Below are 20,661 nucleotides of genomic sequence, written 5' to 3'. Positions count from 1 at the left end.
GAATGGAGAAAATCATTTGACACAGCCAAAGATGAAGCCAGGTCTGAGCCCAATGTGGTCCAATCTTCTATCAGTCCAACTCACAGGCCTGGTCACTCGCCCCACGAGCCTATGTTTGAGAAGTCATTTAAGTTGCTATACATCGGTTTCAAATGTTTGGGCCTTCCATGCTTTTGAAAAACAAGGGAGACCAAGCACTGGGCAGTGAAGGAACAGACATCATCCCAAGCAATGCTTCACCATTTTTAATGGGAATCTTACTGCATCATACTTTCTCCTACACTGGTGCAAAGACGTCTCTCTCTCTCCTGCCCCAGCCCAGACACCCAACCAATCTCCAAAGGCAGCCCCATACCAGCGATTGCCAGTGCGTGGTTCAATGACCAAAACAGGTATGCTGTGTTTGTTCCATTTTGCATGTACAATGCCCAGAGGGGGTAAGCAGGTGAGGGGAGGGCCACAGCAACCTTCTCCAACCCTAGGGAGGAGACTCATCATTTACATGATGGGGCCTCCTCATCATGACAAGGTGAAACTCTTTAGGGAAAGGGGGGGGGGTATATATAAAGTAGCAGTTTAGACAGGAATAAGTATTACCAAATAGGATTTAAATATATTCTCTTTATTTTGCTTAAATTTGGAGAAAAAATAATAACTTTGGAAACAATACATGGTCCAAACAAAAATCTATAGTGCAAGTATTACAAATGTTTTATATACAATGATCTGACATTTGTGTTGCCAGGTACAACAGATTTATCTGCAGCATATTTATCTTTGGATTAAACGTTTTTTTCATATTTTTTTTTTGAATTTGAAAATGTTCTTGCCCACAAGAAAAATTATAACATTCAAAGTTCTTGAATGCCAATGCACTATAGCAATGTATACAAAGGCCATTGTGCTTTCCGAATTCCCACCTTTTGAAGTGTCCTATTACAATATTTTCAGTCAATATTTTCTCCTCCCAAATGAGTGCTAGCCTTCAAGAGGCTTCATCTGTTTTCCAGCTGGTCAATTGTAGAGATACTAAGCCAAGCATGCCACCAGTCTATTGGTTTCGTAGTGTGCCAATGAAGATCTTCCCTCCAACACAGTTATAATTCTCAAACAAAAAACCATCCTGCCACCATGGCTTACAAAAATGCAGGTAATCTGTTATCCTAGACTTCAACTAGTAGCAAACTCAAGAGGAAACATTAAAATTTTGTGAACAGAGAGTTCATAAGAGAAGGCAAATCTGGTGTCCAAAGGAAGATTGAGAAAATAATTTGCAAAGCAATTCATTCACAAAACTAAAAAAGCTAAAGATAATATCTTTGCTTATGATCAAAGCGAGTGATATGCTGCACAAGAGAAAGCAGTTGGCCAGGATAAAATTATATGTTGATGCATTTTGTCAGTGGTACAGACAACCAGATGTAACATACCAATAACAATGGCTCATTCAGAAGACCCAGCTATCTGTGAGTAAGTAATTATAAAAAGAAGGCACCAAGTCCATATCAATGAGGAAATGTAGAAGGTACAGAGGTGTATCTGTCCAAATTGGAGGAGATTGTACAGGTTGAAACCTTACCTATCCTAGACATCATTCCAAGACCATATGTGGAGAAAACTTGACCCTTCACAAGGCCCTTATGGAAATTATTTCTACCCCTTGGATATCATGTATTTGCCAAATCTATACAGAACTGTGATGAATTTTGAAATAAAATTAATATTTTTCATGGGCAGGAGGGTACACCCAGTTATTCGGCCAAACTTGGTTGTTCAGCCAAGTTTGGTCCAGACTGGCTCGGAAAGTAAGCGGACTCTTGTATAAATGATGTTGCATTGCACAAAGAAAAAAGATATTTGCAGATCACTGTGCATAACTATACAAATAATATCTTACAATTATCCACAACTATAAGATGAAGGCTGTATTGTATAATCTACAAATCCATTTTCTCCTGGCACATTTAAGTGCATTTACAAAGCTGCACAAAGATTTTACAACTGTCTTCATCTCACCAAAGTGATATCACTGTACACAGTAAACCAGTGATAACTTCATGCATCAAGTGTCTGGTACTGTACTTAAATATATGTGTGGGTCATTTACCATTATTCCGGGTGGAGTCATGCAGTATGCTATAAAAATAAATTAAACAATACGAACTGAAGGTCAGTGGAGGCAAGTAAACTATTTCTATCCAAAATCCTTACTTATAAAAAAAATTGGAAATGATTTTTGTATAGCAATTATCAGTTCAACTCACTTTTGTTTTCAAGTATAGGCTCCATTCACAAGTTCTCTCTGCTGCTACATCATTTCAGCAGACAAAATACAACTCTCCCACTGCCTAGCCATTAGAATACTTTAATGCACACGAGTGACCAAGGCTGACAACCGAAACTAATACCAAAGTAGCTGTTTATGCATTAACAGTGAGGATAATTATTGTATTTTTATTCAAGAAAGTTACATGAAACTTTTTTAATTATGTTTAATGGTAAAACAAACTTCTCACATGTTCAAAGATATGAATGTTTGAAGATACAAAACATTTCCATTGTTTTCAAACCCACTTCATCATTCACAACAATTTCAAAGTTTGAGCGATTTTATATAACCTTCAATAGATTAGCAATTTAATACAAGATATTCTACTGAATATCTAAAGTCTCATCTCAATATAGTACAGTACTTAATACACCCTCTTGATAAAAAGAAATAAAATGTTTATTCAAGATATAAAATCGCACACACACACACACACACACGTAATCAAATCTGGACATATTCATTTGCACACATAAAAATTGAAAAATTACAAGTTGCTTTCGCTTGCCAGACACCATTATCTCCCTTGCAACTCTGAAATAAAATCGCAATGTTTATCCTTTAAAATGATAAACATCAAGTGACGGACTGAAGTATCATCACATCTTGGATCGGGACCAAGTACCTGGCAAGCAAAGGCAGATGACAACCTCATACATACACTACACTATCACTATGTATATTTCGAGTATCTCTCATTTTCTGGTAGCAAGAGCATTAGCTAACCAGTCCATTGCTTGGTCTAAGCCTTCACCTTTAATAGCAGAGGTCTTGAATATCTGAAAAGTTCGAGTCTTCAAGGCATCCAATCCCAAAGCCGAGTGTACTTCAGCAACTGTCATGGCACCCTCCATATCTTGTTTATTAGCCAGTACTGCTAATATAGCAGACTTCAGTTCATCTTCCTGAAAGATAAAAGAAAATTATTTGAAAATTTTGGCACGGCTTAAATAATTATGAAAATCACAGGTCATGATATGAAATTCAGTAGAAGCGCATGGTATGGAATGATATGGAATGAACTTTTTATGCACTTTGTGGGGAAATTCTACCACCTACTCATATACTTTATTATATATTAAATTTAAATTACTTTATAGCTATGAAGATTCATCTTCTGTTAAGCCAAAATAAATAATTACAATTTCTTAATACTGTACATATAAATCAAATAATTACGAGGACTTCCTCTGTTTATATTATTATAAACCCTGGATATATCCCTGAATATATTCTCCTCTCCTCTAAACATTTGTGTGGGTGATGGGATGTCATCTAACCTTTCTAGTGTGAACACTGATGTAAAATATTCATTTAAGAGTGTTTGCTACCCTTTTACTGTCCATTATAACTTGGTTAGTCTCAACCATTAAGGGTCCTACAGAGTCCTTTGTTTTGGTTTTACATCTTAAATAGGCATAGAACGATTTTGGATCTTTCTTTAATGTTTTGGGAAAGTTTTCTTTCGTAGTTTCTTATGGCTGATCAGATTTTCTGGGTGCCCTTTTTTAGTGCCCTTTTGTATATCTCATATTCAATGACGTCCATCATACATTTATGATGGACGTCTCCAGAGGTTCCTCCTGGTTATCAATGCTCGTTTTATGACCTGTGTCATGCATCTAGTTCACTTTCTTGCACTTCTTCCTTTCGGCACATTTTTGAATGAGTTCCGTGATACTGTAACTCTTTGAAATTTTGCCACGATTGAAATGCCAAATGATTTGCCATGATGAAATTTTGCCATCCATGATTCCATTCCAAGTTGAGTTTTGGTTAGTTCCCTTATGGCTGCCAGATGATTCACAGTTTGTGCCTGTGAATTTCAGAATTTGACACAAAAAGAATATTGACAAGCAACATTTATTCAGAGCAATATTGAATGGTCACATTCCAAGTCCGTATAATAAAATTACTGTACAACATATTGGAGTGAGAGGCAAGTGTAAAATACTTGTAGATCAAATGAAAAGTTGGTATGACATAAGAAATACAGAACACTGTAAATATTGGAGGCCCATGCCTTTTCAATCTGTCAACAAATGTCAATGAAACAACAGTAGAAGCTTTCAGGTGAAACATGAACACGTTCCTGCTTGAGTTATCAGAGCAGCCTGGTTGTGATGGTAATGTGAGCTTTTGGGCTAAGAAGACAAACCCTCACAGACCAAACAATCACCAGGAGAGACTGGCCACAGGCCAGGCTGCAGGTGTAAAATAACTCCTGAAATCATTGTCAGTTAATCAACAGACGAAAGGAATAAGAACAGACGACGTTAAAATGGATCTGGGCACTATAGCATTATTAAATCTTTTATGCTGTACTGAAGTATCTTATTTTCAATGTGTTTTAAGTAAATAACTTGTAAAGCACAGGGTGTCCCAGAATTAGCCATTTCTATGAAATCAGACCAATTTTTTTAAAACTCATGTTTAGTGGTGTTTATAACGTGAGCCATTACGAACCTTATCTCCTATGGAGGTTAGTCTTTATAATAAACTGTTTATTAATACAGTGTGTGATGATGGGGGGGAGGCCATTAGAGAATGTTTTCCTGAAAGAAATCTGCAGCTGGCAACTGGGAGGCTGCATCATTACCCTGCCAGCAAAGTAGTATCTATTGAGCTGGAGATTGTTCAGGAATAATGTGTATTGGTATAGCAAAATTATGTAAAGGAAAAATGGACCGAATAAAAAAAACCTGCACGAGGGAATATGGTAAATGCGCGCACACAAGAATGCATCTTTGCTGTGTAATCATGTTTCAAAGAACTATGCTATAATGAGATCAGAGAAATATTTATGTAAGGAAATTTCATGGATTCAGTCCGACAAGCAAAGAGATTTGTGAACATTTAAACTAATTTAAAAAGAACTAGATCCATACATGATGACACAGGAAGAGGACACCCAAGGACAGAATATGACAGCATCCAAGGAGTACAACAGTTGTTCGAAGATGAACCAACAATGTCTGTTAGGGAAGCCAGTCGAAGACAACAGTACGTACATTGAATCTTTCATTCAACACCGATTAAAACGGCTCATTAAATTCAGGTACTGCACGTCCTAAATGTAGGGGATTATCCAAATTGAGTAGCAAGGTGTGCAGATTTTGTGGATGAAATCGGTAACAGAGGTTTATTGAAAATGCAGGACATAACTCCTGATATGCTTCAATATGTGTTTCACAATGCTAAGGTTAGATTTGAAATATGCAGGGATACAGAAAACACATGTTGAAATTCTCAAAGATTTGACTTATGATTTACAAATCTGTTTGTGTGATATATGTATCAGTGTGATCACACTGATGTGTTGTATCAGTGGGAATATGATACAGCACATGTAGATCAAGATTAAAACTGGCTCATTAATATGGAACCAGGATCACGCATGAACCACTGATTTCATAATCATTTGTTTGTATCACTTATGTACTACAATTTGCTTACCTCTAACATAGAAACAAGTTCCTGTTTAGAAATGCCTATTCTGTCTCTGTCAGCTGAGTCCACCACATATATGATGGCATCTGTGTTAGAATAGTAGCATCTCCAATATGGCCTGAAACAAGTAAATTTTGTTCAGTAGTGTGAATGGATGGGTGTAACTTTGAATATTATTAATCTGCCTTTCCTAAACAATGTAACTGTCTTTTCCAGGACTCCATCAACCCATAAAAGTGAGACACGAGATACTGAATAATAATAATAACCATACTCTTAATATAATTATTTTTAATAAATCACCCTCGCCAACAGTTGACTTAAGACACCTTTCACATTTTTTTAACACAACCTGTTCATAAGTTAGGAATTACCTGTACTTGCATGTCAGAGGACTTGTATAAAATATTCCTCTTTCCAAGATGCTGATTGTCAACACTTCATGCAAGCCCTTCCACACATTTACCTTCAAAACTTTTCAGGTCATCTTCAACATAGTACTATCCAAACTACTGTACATAGTTTGGACAGCACTAAATATAAACTACATACATATATAGAACTGTAGTGTCCAAACTACAGTACAGTACCATGTTGTGGGGTACAGTATTTGCCTTAACTTCCTCGACTGCACTTTACCTCACCAATGGCCTTCTCTGCCATACCACATCTTTCGCACACTTTTCTATTACTGATCCCTCCCTGCTTACATATACAGAATGCATGTCTTAAATACTCAAGTGCATTTCAACATCCTTGTTGGTTAGATTCACAACTTATTTTATGTTCTTGTTACACTACCAGAAGCCACAATTAGTACGAATAGAGTACAGTACTGTACTGGGTAAAGGATGGTTGTTGGGTTACGAGAATAAAGAGCCTCAAGGTTGTGGGGAAGAGTATGTTATATAATCCTTTCCTCTAATCAAGTGGCATTTTTACCTAGAAAAATCCTTCCTAAATTTCTATCTTATTTATTTTTTCAAGATGTCCAGCTGTAGGAGGAAATAAATTACAGACGTAGTCATTATCCCATCACACCCATGTAAATAAAGTGCTATACTGTACTGTATTTCCATGAATTACATGAACAAATATTAACATTCTTCATTTAATTTCCAGATCAAATTAAATAAAAATAAAATTCTGGGTGGAGCCCCAGAATGATATGAATATATTAGACTGGCATCAGTCAATGCACATTGAGTTCTAGGTCTACCAGGGACGAGCCTGAACCTTTCCCCCTCAGAGAGGCCTGAGGAGCAATGGCCTATAGAAACCCCTACGTGGTTGAAAGCATTCTATGTCTGCCATCGACTGGGTCAGGCACCCAGAAACATAAGTGCCCCAAAACAAACCCCCTTTCTGATGAAACTATTGCAACTTAAAGCCGAATTAGTGGACAGAACTCCCTAAATGAAAACGAGCAAATGAGTATGACGTCACCGTGCCGCCGTCCGCGCAACCCCCCCATGCACTGGCTATCCCCACCAGAGTTCTGTGGCTGACGTGAACTGGCAAGGTTGTGCACCTCTGGGTCCTGTGTTTTCCAGTTCTGTTCCTTATGGTGTGATCCTGTCTACTAAGTGGTGCGCGAGCCAGGAGCAATTACACAAGTACTCGGGCTGCATGTGCCTAGGGTCCTCTTCCCTAGGTGCCCTGCAAGTACTGCCCCTGGGAACTTCCACAAGTCACCTTGGGGTCTACCTCCACAAGGTCTTTTGCTGCTCGGTGAGTGACTGCCCTTGGAGTCAACCGTGGTGTTTTATGCACCATTGTTTGTCTCTGGGTAGGGAGCAGGGTACGGTGAGAGATGACAACTAGCTGCATAGCGGCAAGCTCTGTTCCGCCTGGTCGCGTTGTCCTCTTGTGGGGGTTTTCTTTTGTTATTTGTTTTCTTGCCTGGTGGGGGTCTGCCCCTTGGTTTTAGTCCCACTATTATATCTCCATGGTCCTCCACTAGGCCCCCGTGAGTGTACACATCCCGGGGCTTAAGCTTTAGCAGTTTGCTTGGTAATCTTGGGCACTGGTTAGCAGTACCCTCCTGGGCTTCCCTTAGCGAGATATGAGAGGGTCCTGGAAAACCCTGCGGGTGCTCTTTAGTCCAATGGATGCGACCCCTGGGTCCCCTCTTCCTTCGTGCAAGTTTGAAGGTTGCTCTGTTCCCTTTTCTCAAGGTGACAATCACCGGTTGTGCTTCAGTCATGCTGCCTGTTGGCTCGGTGACACTTTCGACCCGGAGTTTTGAGAGTGGTGTTGCTTGCTTGTTCTCCAGTTCACCCATCGATCGATCGAACAAGATCGATCAGTACATCAATCTTGTTCAACATCGATGTACTGATCTTGATATTCGGGTGCAGGCAGCTTCAGCATTGTATGCTTGTTTTAGGTTGCTGCAGCGTGCTAGGTTGGTTGCTACCCCAGATGCCCCGAAACTGCCCCCATTTTGGTTATAGGGACCCGGACTTGGGGAGTTAGTCGCGTCGTTAGTTGGGTCGGGTTTGGCTTCGTCAGCTGTTCTGGTTCCTTCGGGGACATCCCTTCCACCTCTTTTGCGATCGCTGGGTTTGGCCTCTGGGGGCCTTGCGTTGGCTGCTGCATCACCCGCTTCCTCTTCGGATCTTTTAGAGTTCAGTGCCTTGACGCCTACCCGAGCCCTCACTCGATGTGTTCACGGACGCATCGTCTCTTGGCTGGGGCTTTGTGACCAGTGCTCACCAGGCCAGCCAGGGATGGGGGAAGGGTCCATCCTTCTGTAGGACACACAGCACGGTGCTAGAGTTCACAGTGGTGTTGATGTCACTTTGGAGGGTTCGGGTCACACGGGGATCAATAACCAGGCTCCATTTGGACTGCTTCCTGGTGGTTCATTGCTTGAACCGCGGGGGTTCAATGCAGTCCTTGGATCTTTGGGGCTGGTTGCTTCCGGTGACGTGTCTGCCGAGTTCTCTGGGATTGGCCATTCATGTTCAGGGGGTGTCCAACGTCCTGGCGGACAGCCTGTCTTGGTTCATTCCCTGCCCACAGAATGGACAGTCGACGCTGACTCGTTCAATTGGCTCTGCCGGATGTACGAGCTCCCAGAGGTGGACCTCTTCGCATCGACGTGGTCGAGGCGTCTCCTAGTATATGTCGCGCCCTTCCCCCGACAGCGAGGCCATTGGGGTTGATGCCTTCAGGCATGACTGGTCGAGATGGGGTTACCTGTAACTCTTTCCCGTGGTTCTGCCATTACTCCAGGTCCTAGCTCACTGGAGCTTTCTTGGAGACTTACCAAGGAAGAGTAGTTCTCTTGGCCCCTTGGTGGCCGGCCCAGCCTTGGTTTTAGGTGCTGCATGTTCAGTGTCCAAATCCAAGGGTCTTCCCATGGCTTCGCCTCTCAGCAGATCAGTCCGGTCCGTTACGTGGCTGGTTCGCTCTTCTCCTCGAGTCTTCGAGTCTAGTCTTTGACTAGTCTATCACCACTTTTAAGGTGAGCAGGTGGCTTTGTTGCTGGTGTCCCACCTGCATGCTTCGTCTTGTTGGCAGTATGAAGTTTCCTGGCAGTCCTTTCATTATTTCTTATCCCTTCATAGATTTACTTCTGTCTCTGACAGGGTTGTCTTGTCCTTCCTTTCGTGGTTGTTCCAGGACCATCATCTTATGCCGAATACTGTCATCTTATCGTGCGGCATTGGCAAAGCCGTTGATGTTACTTCTGCACCATTCCGCAAACTATCTCGTGCATTGTTTCACTTCCGGCCTGCTCATGCACCGCCTGAGCTGTCCTGGTTGTTGGACCGGGTGCTCTCCTTTCTCTCTTCTCAGTTTATGGTGGCCCCTTCAAGTATGGCAAAGGCTCTTTTGTTGGCATTTGCCTCTGGGAGTTAGGTCGGGAGCTTCATGCTCTCCTCCAGCACAGAGGTTTCTGCTCTTTTGGTAGTGGTGGTAGGTTTGTTCGTTTGCAGCCGTCTCCTCCTCTTCTGGTGAAGAAGGAGACTGCTGCTTTCTGGAGAGGTCCTTAGGTTGTGAATGCTTAGTGATTAGGCCGAGGGTGCATCACATGTGTCCGGTTGCGGCTCTCTGACGTTACCTGCCTGCCACAGCCTCGGTGGCCGGGGAAGTGCTTTGGGTTGACTTGGTTTTCCTTCTTCCCTGTTCCTGGGTTCAGGTCTCTCAAGTCATCCCCAGGGTTATTCGGTCCAGCCAGCCTGTGGTCTAACCTCGTGCCCATGACGTTCGTAAGTTTGCTGCGCTGGCTACCGTCTTCGGTAACGTATCTTGGGCTGACACGGCACGAGGTTTTTGGGGGTCGAGCAGGGTCCTGGCTGCTCGCTACTTTGTCAATGTTCCTGGGCCTAGTTGGGCCCATGTTGCATTGGGTCAGCGGTTGCAGCCAGTTGTCTCAACTTCACATTGGTAAGCATGGTCCGACTGCCTCCCGGGTAAGTCCCACTTGTTCCGTCTGTGGGCAAGTAGCTCTGGGGAACCGAAGGGGCTCTGGGGAACCGAAGGGGCTCCGAGGTATCCCTCCCTTCCTCTGGTCAGTGGTTTTTCGCGTGTTTTGACATCCAGCCTCAGAACTGGGGTGCGGATACCCAGTGCAGGGGGTCTGAGGCTCCCCCTTCCCCCTCCCTGGGAGGGAGGGGCAGGGTTGTGCAGACGGCGGCATGGTGATATGCTAGTTTTCATTTGGGGAGTTCTGTTCACTAGTTCGGCTTCCAGTAGCAATATTTTCACCAGAATAGGGATTTGTTTTGCGGCACTTGCCTTTCTGGGTGCCTGACCCGGTTGATGGCGCAGACAATGCTTTCAATCACACGGGGGTTTCTATTGGCCACCGATCCTCGTGCCTCTCTGAGGGGGTCAGGTTCTGGCTCATGGTCCCTAGTATGCCTAGAACTCCAGGCGAGTTGACTGATGCCAGAGTCTAATATATTTATAGCAGCCCAGTTAGCTCCGGGGAGCCTCCTAGTCTCGCCCAAAAAATGGCGTTTCATTACATTCAATGCTGGTTTTACAGTAACAAAACAAAAAAACAAAAATACAATAGTATTTGATGGTCAGAATGTGGATACAAGAAGGAGGAGTAGAAAAATTTTGACAGTCTTTTGTGAAAATATTGCAGTCACATTGCAACTGAATTAAATTTATTTTATTTCAGTTTTCCATTTATTAATAGGGTAGTTATGTGATGTAATCTGTGATTATTTTGTACAGTATTCACCAATAGTGTCAAGAGGAGGTAGTAACTGAATACTGACTAACTTAATTTTATGAATTCTATATGCAGAGCACAAAAGAACTAAAGACATTTATTGTATGTTCTGCAGTTCTAATGAGTGCTTGTATAAAAGTAAACAAGTTATACTTTAAAAAGTACCATAAAGACACTGACAAGGGTGGGATGGGTGCATCAAATACAAACATAGCAAATATGGCTAAAGGACTTTAGAAAATTCAAAGGCAACAGACTACAGAGGAAACCTATGCTGGGTAAATAATTTAACAGAAAGTACTGTATCTCACCTGATACTGGTTTGGCCACCCAAATCCCACACTTGGAACCTGAGATTTTTATAAGTGACTTGTTCTACATTGAAACCTATGGTGGGAATGGTCGTCACTACCTCGCCTACTTGTAACCGGTACAGGATTGTCGTTTTACCTGCACCATCCAACCCGAGAATCAATATACGCATCTCTCGGGAGCCAATGAGACCCCGAAAGTAGCTGAGGAGAGCCCCTAGAAAAGAAAATCTTTAAGTAAATAGATCAGCAACTAAAACATGACAATTGCCATTTAACAAACACACTTATTAAAAGCAGCAGACAGGAAAGATTTTGTGAAGGCATCAATGTGTAGAAACAAAAAATGCCACAGCTTCCAAGTTACTGAAAAAATATTTTAGACAATAAGAAGTACAATACTTATTCACAAAGAGCATCATATGGCTGAAATGGACTCCAAGACAGGACTGTGCCATAACCACTGGAAATTGTAATACCCTATATTTACAATAAGAAAATATAGAAGCTAGACCTTGAACATACAGTACAGTGGAACCTCTATTAACGAGTTTAATCCGTTCTGGCACCAAGCTCGTTACCTGGAAAACTCGTCTTTGGAAACAAATTTCCCCATTTAAAATAAAGGAAATAAATTTAATCCGTTCCACTCCCAAAAACATCCATACTTGTATGACATTTTTTAATGTCAATATAATACTGCACATGTAATTATAAATGTTTTGTTGTACTGTTTTAACATTTACTTTACCTTATGAAGAGTCGTTGCTGGCTTGAGGGAGACGATGGGGAGGTGGGAAGGAGGAGAGGGGTTATGGTGTGGAAGGAGAATCCACCTCTGAGTCAGGTGGGCTCTCTCTTCTTGGGATTTTCACCCCACTGGGACCGGGTTGTGGTTCACTATCACTGGCTCTTCTTTTCTCTACTTTCGGAAAGAACTTTTCTATTGACAATTGCTTTTGTCTTTGTTTTAAGATGTCCCTAAAACGAGACAGTAAATTGTCATTAAACATGTTCACACATCGGGTTGTCACTGCTTGATCAGGGTGATGTTTTTCTAAGAATGCGGTCACCTTTTCAAACATTCCTAGCACTTCCCTGATCTCACTTGAAGAGGCAGCAGCATCCTCCCGTACCTCCTCCTCCCCTGATGAGAACTCTTGTGCCTCCTCTTGATTAATCTCCTGAAGTTCCAGGAGTTCCTCAGTGGTCAGTTCCTCACTGTGCTCCTCCACTAACTCCTGCACATCAGCAGCATCCAACTCCAGACCCAAAGTTTGCCCCAGAGCAACAATATCATCCACTAGATGCACTTCCGGGTCTTCCACAGGTGCAGATGCAGATGCAGGTGCAGGACCGAAACCTTCAAAGTCTCGCTCAGGGACACCCTCAGGCCACAGGTTACGCCAAGCAGAGTTAAGGGTCCTCCTTGTCACTCCTTCCCAGGCCTTATCGATCAAACGTAAGGCACCCAGGATATTAAAGTGGTTCTTCCAGAATTCTTTGAGGGTCAGCCCTGTATTGTCGGTCACATCAACACACCTCTCCAACAAGGCCTTCATGTAGAGTTTCTTAAAGTTTGCAATGACTTTCTGGTCCATAGGTTGGAGGAGTGGTATTGGGAGGAAGGAACTTGATGGTGATGAACCGATTTTCAGGATACAATTCATCTCGCATCTGTGGAGGATGTGCAGGAGCATTATCAAGCACAAGCAAGGCCTTGAGTGGCAACTGTTTCTCTTCAAGATATTTCCTTACTGAGGGGCCAAAAACATCATTGATCCATTCAGTGAAGAATATCCGCGTGACCCAGGATTTCTTATTGGACCTCCACATCACATTCAGTCGCGCCTTATACACTTTACATGCCTTGAACACGCGTGGATTTTCTGAGTGGTAGACCAGCAGCGGCTTGACCTTGCAATCGCCACTTGCATTGGCGCAGAGGACGAGAGTAAGCCGATCCTTCATCGGTTTGTGGCCAGGCAAAGATTGTTCTTCCTGTGTGATGTAGGTCCTCTTCGTCATTTTCTTCCAAAACAGGCCAGTCTCGTCACAATTAAAAACTTGTTGGGGCAAGAACTCCTTTTCAGCAACAAATTCCTGGAACTCTGGTACAAATTTCTCAGCAGCAGCTTTATCAGAGCTGGCAGCCTCCCCATGTCGAACAACACTGTGGATACCGCTTCTCTTCCTAAATTTCTCAAACCATCCACGGCTTGCCTTAAATATCTCCTCCTCTTCAGACGACGCACCTGGTGTCTTCCTGACAAGGTCCACATACAACTTCTTGGCCTTTGCACAGACAAGAGCTTCAGAGACACTATCGCCATGCAATTGCCTTTCATTCATCCAGACTAGCAGTAGCTTTTCAACCTCTTCTAGGATTTGTGGACGTTTCTTGTTAACCTTGGTAACTCCTTTAGTCACCTCAAGCGTCTTAAATTGTTCCTTCCTCTTCAGAATGGTACAAATCGTTGATGAGGTCCTGCCATACTCCCTGACGAGATCAACCACACGCACACCACGCTCGTGCTTTGCTATTATTTCCTTCTTCACTTCAACAGTAATTGTTGCTTTCTTCCCCTTGCCAACACTGTCTTTAGCAACCAGCTTCTTTGGCGACATCGTGCGTTACAAATTGCAGTCACCAAACCACAAAAACACAGAGAAAAGTGCAAATAAATCCAGAGGGATGCTTGTCGTGTGAGATACAACAACAACACTGGCGTCGGAGGCGTCCGAGAATTTGCGAGAACCCGCGAGACGCTAGGAAGTGCCATGTGGTTTCACTCATTAATAGAGACGAGCTCGTCAATAGAGACAAATTTGCTGCGAGTGGCTTGCTCGTTACTGGAAAAACTCGTTAATAGAGCCACTCGTTAATAGAGGTTCCACTGTATATCTAATTTCATAACCACAAATGTTCTTGCAAAAGACTAAGTAAATTTGTTTAAAAGCAATGCAAAACATTTTAATCTAAAACTGTAAGACATGCAAAACTATTTGAAACCTTAATCTTTATCCAACTTGATAAAAGCATTACTGTTTTAAGCGTTTACTTAAAATTTTGGTTTAAACATATTACATTTTTTCAGATTAGCCACAACTACAAATGTTGACACCTCAGCTAGACAATGTTGCCTCTGTGCATCCTCCATAATTAACTTATGCCACTCATTCACTGCATGGCCATAGCAAATGATACAGTACTGTGTACAACCACCAAATTTTGCCACCAAATATATCTCGTGCATCTGTTGGGAATTAAGGTTTCCTTGTGGACATAGTTGGCAAGGCTTTCCCAATGCAGGCATTTCCATTTTGAAAAGAATTTTATATACTTTTTCACTAGTACTTTATACACTTGCAGAGTCAGTCCCGAGTTTCTTCACACATTTCCAATTTTCAGTGCAAGCAAACATAATACTTCGATAATTTGACGTAGCCAAATATGAGTAACGTTCTTTTGCAAACATTGTAAATGTCCCTTCATTATTCTTCAACTCGTGAAAACATTTTAAATGTGTGGAGAGAATTCTATCATAAGATGCCACCCCACAAGAAAGAAAGAGAAAATTAAACAAATATAATATACATTAGACCAGAATGAAGATTATGAAATCTTCAACCAAAATCATTTTATTTTAAACATCTCCAACTCATTCAACAGAAGATTTGTCATCAGTTGATCTAAATAACAAGAGAATTAGTACAGGATGCCATTTTAACTCACGTTGAACCAAGTACAGTGGGGCCTCGATTTACTATGGTAATCCATTCCCAGAGATGTATCTTAAGTTGAAATATTGTTAGTCGAAACAATTTTTCCCATAAGAAAAAAGGGAAATGAATTAATCCATTCCTGACCCCCCAAAATTACCTTCAAAGTAAATTTTATACCTAATTCACCGAAATCTTCATTACAAAAGTATGTACAAATTATTACTTACCTTTACTGATGACTCCTGTTGGCATATGGAAGATGGTGAGGAGGGGGGAGGAGGAGAGGTGTTACTGTTTGGAAGGGTAGTCCCCTTCCATTATAACATCAGGCAGTGATAATTTCTCTGGGGTACACGCACTCCTAAGTTTTGCCTGCATACCACTAGGACCTGATTGTGGTTCACTGCTAGTTTGTCTTACTAAAAATTTGTCTAGCGACACTTGTTTTTTCCCTTCGTTTTAACATTTGTCTGTAGTGATGCATCACACTGTCATTGAAAAGGTTGAGGCAACGGCCTACTGCAGCTTGATTTTGGCAAGTCGTTTCAGCAAAAGTTTACAGTTCTTCCCATGCTGCACACATTTTCTTAATTTTTGAGGAAGGGATATTCTGTACTGCCTCTATGGTCATCCTCACATATGTTTTCATATGTTGAACCTTACCACTGACTTTCTTGGGACCCATGGCATGATATATAATCAGTTTTTTGTTCAAAAAGCAAAAAATCACACACAAAAAAATAGAATTTCTTATAAGCGTGATCATCAATAAGCGGGCAGCTCTAGTAAACTGAGGCAGGTCAGCCCACGCGACCGGGAACCATGTGCTCGGTCGACCTGAACGTGTATCAACACACATCGTTAGTCGACGACACTATCGTAAGTCGTGTCGCATTCTCCGATCAAATTTATATCGTAACTCGAAATTATCGTAAGTCAGGGCAATCATAAGTCAGGAGGGCCTCTCTCTTCCCCTCAGTGTGGGTTGATGATGTATACGAGCGAGATTGGGTGGTTATAAATAGAAGCTGCCTCGTATAGGCCAAAAGGCCCTCTGAAATAGGCCTTTATTCTTATTTTCTTAGCTGCAGGGGTTGAAGACATTACTTACTCTCTAGCCATGTAGGTTCCCACATAGCCTCAGAGCTCCTCAGATATCTTAAGATTAATCTAAACAGTGTTCCTGTAACGAGTATCGGGACAATATTTAATCATGTTCATTCAATGCCATTGGCATCGTGTTGGTCTCAACACAGCTGAACCTTTGGTTGTACAGAACATGCCAACACACTTTGGTGACACTGCTGTTGGATACAATACACTGGCTTCACTGTTGTCATACAGCCCTTTGGTTAGGTGATGGTTCCTTTACATGCATGGCAGCTCTCTTCTTTGTAATACTGGATATTTAGTACTGGAGACATACTATACTAACACTTAATATAAATGGTATATAATACTGGTCAAATAGTTTTGACAGAACCAAAAATGGAAATTTATGCTACTTAAATAGTTTTAACTGCCAATGCATGATAATGTACAAGAATGAGAGATTTACAAGACAAGATTTACAAAAATTACAAGAATGTAATTACTATCCTCACAATCCCAATGTACCTTCTTGTATATATATAAATAAATAAATAATCACAATCTTACCATATATAAAGTAATTTACAAAAAGTAGAAACCATAGTTATTACGATAAATATTTCCTAGAAAATAATTGTATACTATACTGTACAATAATTTAAATAAATTAATATTTTGTAATCATTGAACAGAGTTGCATATTTGGTGAAGCTAGTGCTGCACTCTCTGGCACTGTACTCCCAAGCACATGAATGATTTTATGTCCAGCTCCACATATAGAGTAAATATGTGTAGAGGGAACATCCTGGAATTTGCTGTTTGCAAGAATCATGCTCAACTAGCATATGGAAGCCTGTGATTAGCCCAGTTTTCTATAAAAAAAGCATAGTATTTTGGCATCCCCTCTTAGAGGATAACAGAAGAAAAAGATACACAATCCCTGACTGTAGTACAATTATTTGCCGCCGATGCATTCAAAGGACTCGCAGGCCTTTAGATGGTATCGAGTTTTGAAGGCTCTCGACACCTAGCTGAACCCCTAGAGCTGCACTTCAACACATCCTGCACATCACCAAGAGTACAAATCCACCTACCCGTAGGACACCTAAGGCTGTCCAAGTGACTAAATGCAAGAACTCTTACAGTAAAGTGCTTCTCTGAATTTTTCCACTACAGGCATTTTCTGGGTATAAAAATACATGACTAACTTTCTTGTGGTCAAAACTGCTTTACTGAATTGTGGAGATATTCCTACTTGAGGTAAGGGCGAGGTTCTCCATGTGGTTATATATTACATGACCCAATATTACTTAGCGTGGATGGCAGAGTAGCACTCGTCCATAGGCTGAATTGATGCCATGACAAGACATGAATCCAGACAATCTACTCACATTACCATGGACTGTAGTCCACGTTGGCAGCCACGAAGCCCACAACTGTTTATGGTGAACCATTACCCCACTTTCTTGACCTTTGTCCCCCACGCCACCTACACAATACCCACCAATTCCATTTCACTACATATCTTTTCCCATATCCACGTCCTGACACCTGGGAGAATCACCATTAAATCTCACGGAAAGGGACAGCAAAACTCACCCATTGCTAGTATTTTGGTTTGACAGCTGGCACTGACAAGAGGGTGCTACGTGGAGGCGGCTAGGGAGACAAGTGAGGGTCGGTGAGCCACTCTGATGCCCCTGACGTAGGCTCTGGTGCTGGTGTCGCCAAAAACATTAAGAAGATTTGATTCTACATGGCAGTGAATCAAGGTGTCTATGCCTCTGATTCACCTCCTTTGGTCACATTTTCAAATAATATAGGCGTGTTACAATAAATTTATTGTCGATATGTCTGTATCTATTGTTATTTTGGAATATATTAACATGTTTCGTGGTAATATTGCTCTGAACCTATCCAAAAATCACGTTATAGAATGATAATGCATCGTAAACATATATTTATTATATTTGTTTCCTTGGAAAATTAATCGATTAATGTATGCGATAACAATAATTCCGTTGTTTAGGACAGACATCCTGTAATTAGGCTTGACCAACTACTGACCTTCTCCAGGATGCAACCCAAAACAGTTGTCTAATTCCCGGGTACCTGTTTACTACTAGGTGAACAAAGGCATCAGGTGACAGAAAATATGCCCAGCCATGTCTTTCCTGCCCAAGGATTATATCTGGGTCCCGCGATCGATTATGAGTCGATAACGTAGATTACTGTGCTACAGGACCTATATCATATAAAGCACAGTGACTATAGTACAGTATAATAATAGTAATAATTTATTCACAAGACGGTACAATAGGTTGGTGATATTACATAAGTTAGTTACTTTAGTTCATTTATTATGCATCCTATACTCATCTTGTGGGCGGTAGTGGAAAGGGTTACAGAGGCACATAATGGGCTCAGGGACTGAACCCCACAATTCATTTAGCTAAGCAAGTTACAATCTTGATGAGCTAGTTACAAAATTCAGTATAAGTCGTCACATCATAAATGGGTTCGACCACAAGTACAGTTTTTAAATTAAGCAACTGACATATGTGGAGAGCTAGTGTCACAATTGATATGTTTGTCCTGCACCCGACCCCTAGCCAGTGGGCAGCGGTGGATAGGTTACAGATTGGTATTTTTACATTCTTGCAAAAGCCACTAACACGCATAGTGTTTCGGGCAGGTCCTTAATCCAACATATCAGGTAAAAGGTACAATATAGCAAGGTTTTATATCATTAATTAACTATAATATAAATTGACAGAGGAGATTACACTAGTGAAATATATGTTTTAAGCACAAATATTAGGAAAGTGGGTGGTACAAGATACAGTGTGAGTTTGAAGCACAAGGTAGGAAACTATGAGGATGAAATTAGGTACTTTTAGGTTTTACTTTTTAACAGGGCAAAGGTTGGACAATTTTTTAATTCATCAGGGAGTAAGCTCCACAGACTGGGTCATTTTATTTGGTGGAGTGTTTATACAGATTTAGTTTGACTCTGGGGATATGAAAGATATATTTATTTCTGGTGTGGTGCTCATGGAAAATTTTCAGATCAAGATTAGGGTTTTGTACGTGTAAATAGTACACAAGAATGTGTGGAGTGAGTGTATGTTTAGCATGTTAAGGGACTTAACAGAGGGGCTGTGTGTTGTCTGAAGACAGAGTTTGTTATAGTTCTGATATTAGATTTTTTGCTAGTGATGATAGGCTTGAGGTAATTTGCAGTGGTTGAACCCCATGCACAAATAGCGTATGTAAGATTGGAATAGATTAGCGCGTAATATAATGAGAGGAGAGCAGAGTGGGGAACATAATATCTGATTTTAGAAAATATACCGATCGCTACGGGCTCACCATAGCCCGTGCTACTTGGATTTTTTTGTTCCGAGTAGCTGAATCTAAAACAACAACATACCGACCGTTTTTGAGACTTTTTTGGCCATGTGTTGTATGTGCGTGTTGCAGTTTAGTCTCTTGTCTATGTATAGGCCAAGTAACTTTCCCTCATTTTTATTGCTAGTGTTAACATTGTCTATCTAAAGTTGAATTTGATCTGATAATTTACTACCAATTAAAATGTAGTAGGTCTTTTTTATGTTTAGTCTGAGTTTGTTGGTTGAAATATTGACAGTCAACTCACAAGTAATTGCAACTTTGTTTTATTCCCAGACAGGGCGATACGTTTGGGCACATTTTCGTAAACTTAATTATAAAGAAAATAAGTACCTTAGAAAGTAAATAGGTACCGTTGAAACAAATACGCACCTTAGAAGCTAATATAGTGAATATAAATAAATATACTAGAAGGAGAAAAATGTCCTTTCAAAGTTGGAGGTCAGTTGCTTGGGTTTAGCCTAACCCAAATTTGCAGGGGGAATGGTCTAGGGTATGGGACGGACAGGTGGATCGAGATAGCCCTAGTCAAATCGTTTAAGAAAAGTATTTATTAGTATTTATCGACACCCATCCTATTTTCATAGAAGTGTGGTCAAGTATGAAATATTGGTTGTAATGCCCTAAGAGTTTTTCGCGATCATACAAAAATATTTCCTTGACCCCAAACTGTAGTTTTATTGCTACCTAATATTGTATTTTTTGAGAGAAGGGGAAGAGGGGTGAGGTTGAGGGAAAGAGGGAATAGGAGGCCCATATTGTTTCAATGCTTAAAATAAATTTTCCAAGAGGAAAAAAAATTAGGGACCAAGCCGACGGGAGAGAGGGGAAAGGACAATTGGTAAAGCAAAGAAAGGGATGGTGTGTGGGCTGGTGGTGGTGTGTGGGCTGGTGGTGGTGTGTGGGCTGGTGGTGGTGTGTGGGCTGGTGGTGGTGTGTGGGCTGTTGGTGGTGTGTGGGCTGGTGGTGGTGTATGGGGTGGTGTGTGGGCTGGTGGTGGTGTGTGGGCTGGTGGTGGTGTGTGGGCTGGTGGTGGTGTATGGGGTGGTGGTGGTGTATGGGGTGGTGGTGGTGTGTGGGCTGGTGGTGGTGTGTGGGCTGGTGGTGGTGTGTGGGCTGGTGGTGGTGTGTGGGCTGGTGGTGGT

General features: G+C 41.5%; 1 protein-coding gene across 4 annotated transcripts; it reads right to left on the bottom strand.

Annotated features, from left to right (window-relative positions):
• Positions 1-606: 606 nt before the first annotated feature.
• Positions 607-17,853, bottom strand: Arl1 (ADP ribosylation factor-like 1). Of its 4 annotated transcripts, none has more exons than XM_045755115.2 (4): positions 17,705-17,853; positions 11,288-11,504; positions 5,786-5,897; positions 607-3,234 (listed from the first exon to the last, which is right to left on the bottom strand). In XM_045755115.2, the coding sequence occupies exons 1-4, from the start codon at positions 17,706-17,708 to the stop codon at positions 3,025-3,027; spliced, it is 543 nt and encodes a 180-aa protein (XP_045611071.1). In that variant the 5' UTR covers positions 17,709-17,853; the 3' UTR covers positions 607-3,024. The 4 variants fall into 4 exon arrangements, with proteins under 4 accessions (XP_045611071.1, XP_069177374.1, XP_045611072.1 ...); XM_069321273.1 differs by lacking the exon at positions 17,705-17,853 and adding an exon at positions 17,610-17,675; XM_045755116.2 differs by lacking the exon at positions 17,705-17,853 and adding an exon at positions 17,497-17,629.
• Positions 17,854-20,661: the final 2,808 nt, after the last annotated feature.

This window comes from Procambarus clarkii, chromosome 9 (assembly GCF_040958095.1).
Source record: "Procambarus clarkii isolate CNS0578487 chromosome 9, FALCON_Pclarkii_2.0, whole genome shotgun sequence".
Lineage (NCBI taxonomy): Eukaryota > Metazoa > Arthropoda > Malacostraca > Decapoda > Cambaridae > Procambarus > Procambarus clarkii.
This window is presented reverse-complemented; position numbering and strand designations above follow the sequence as displayed.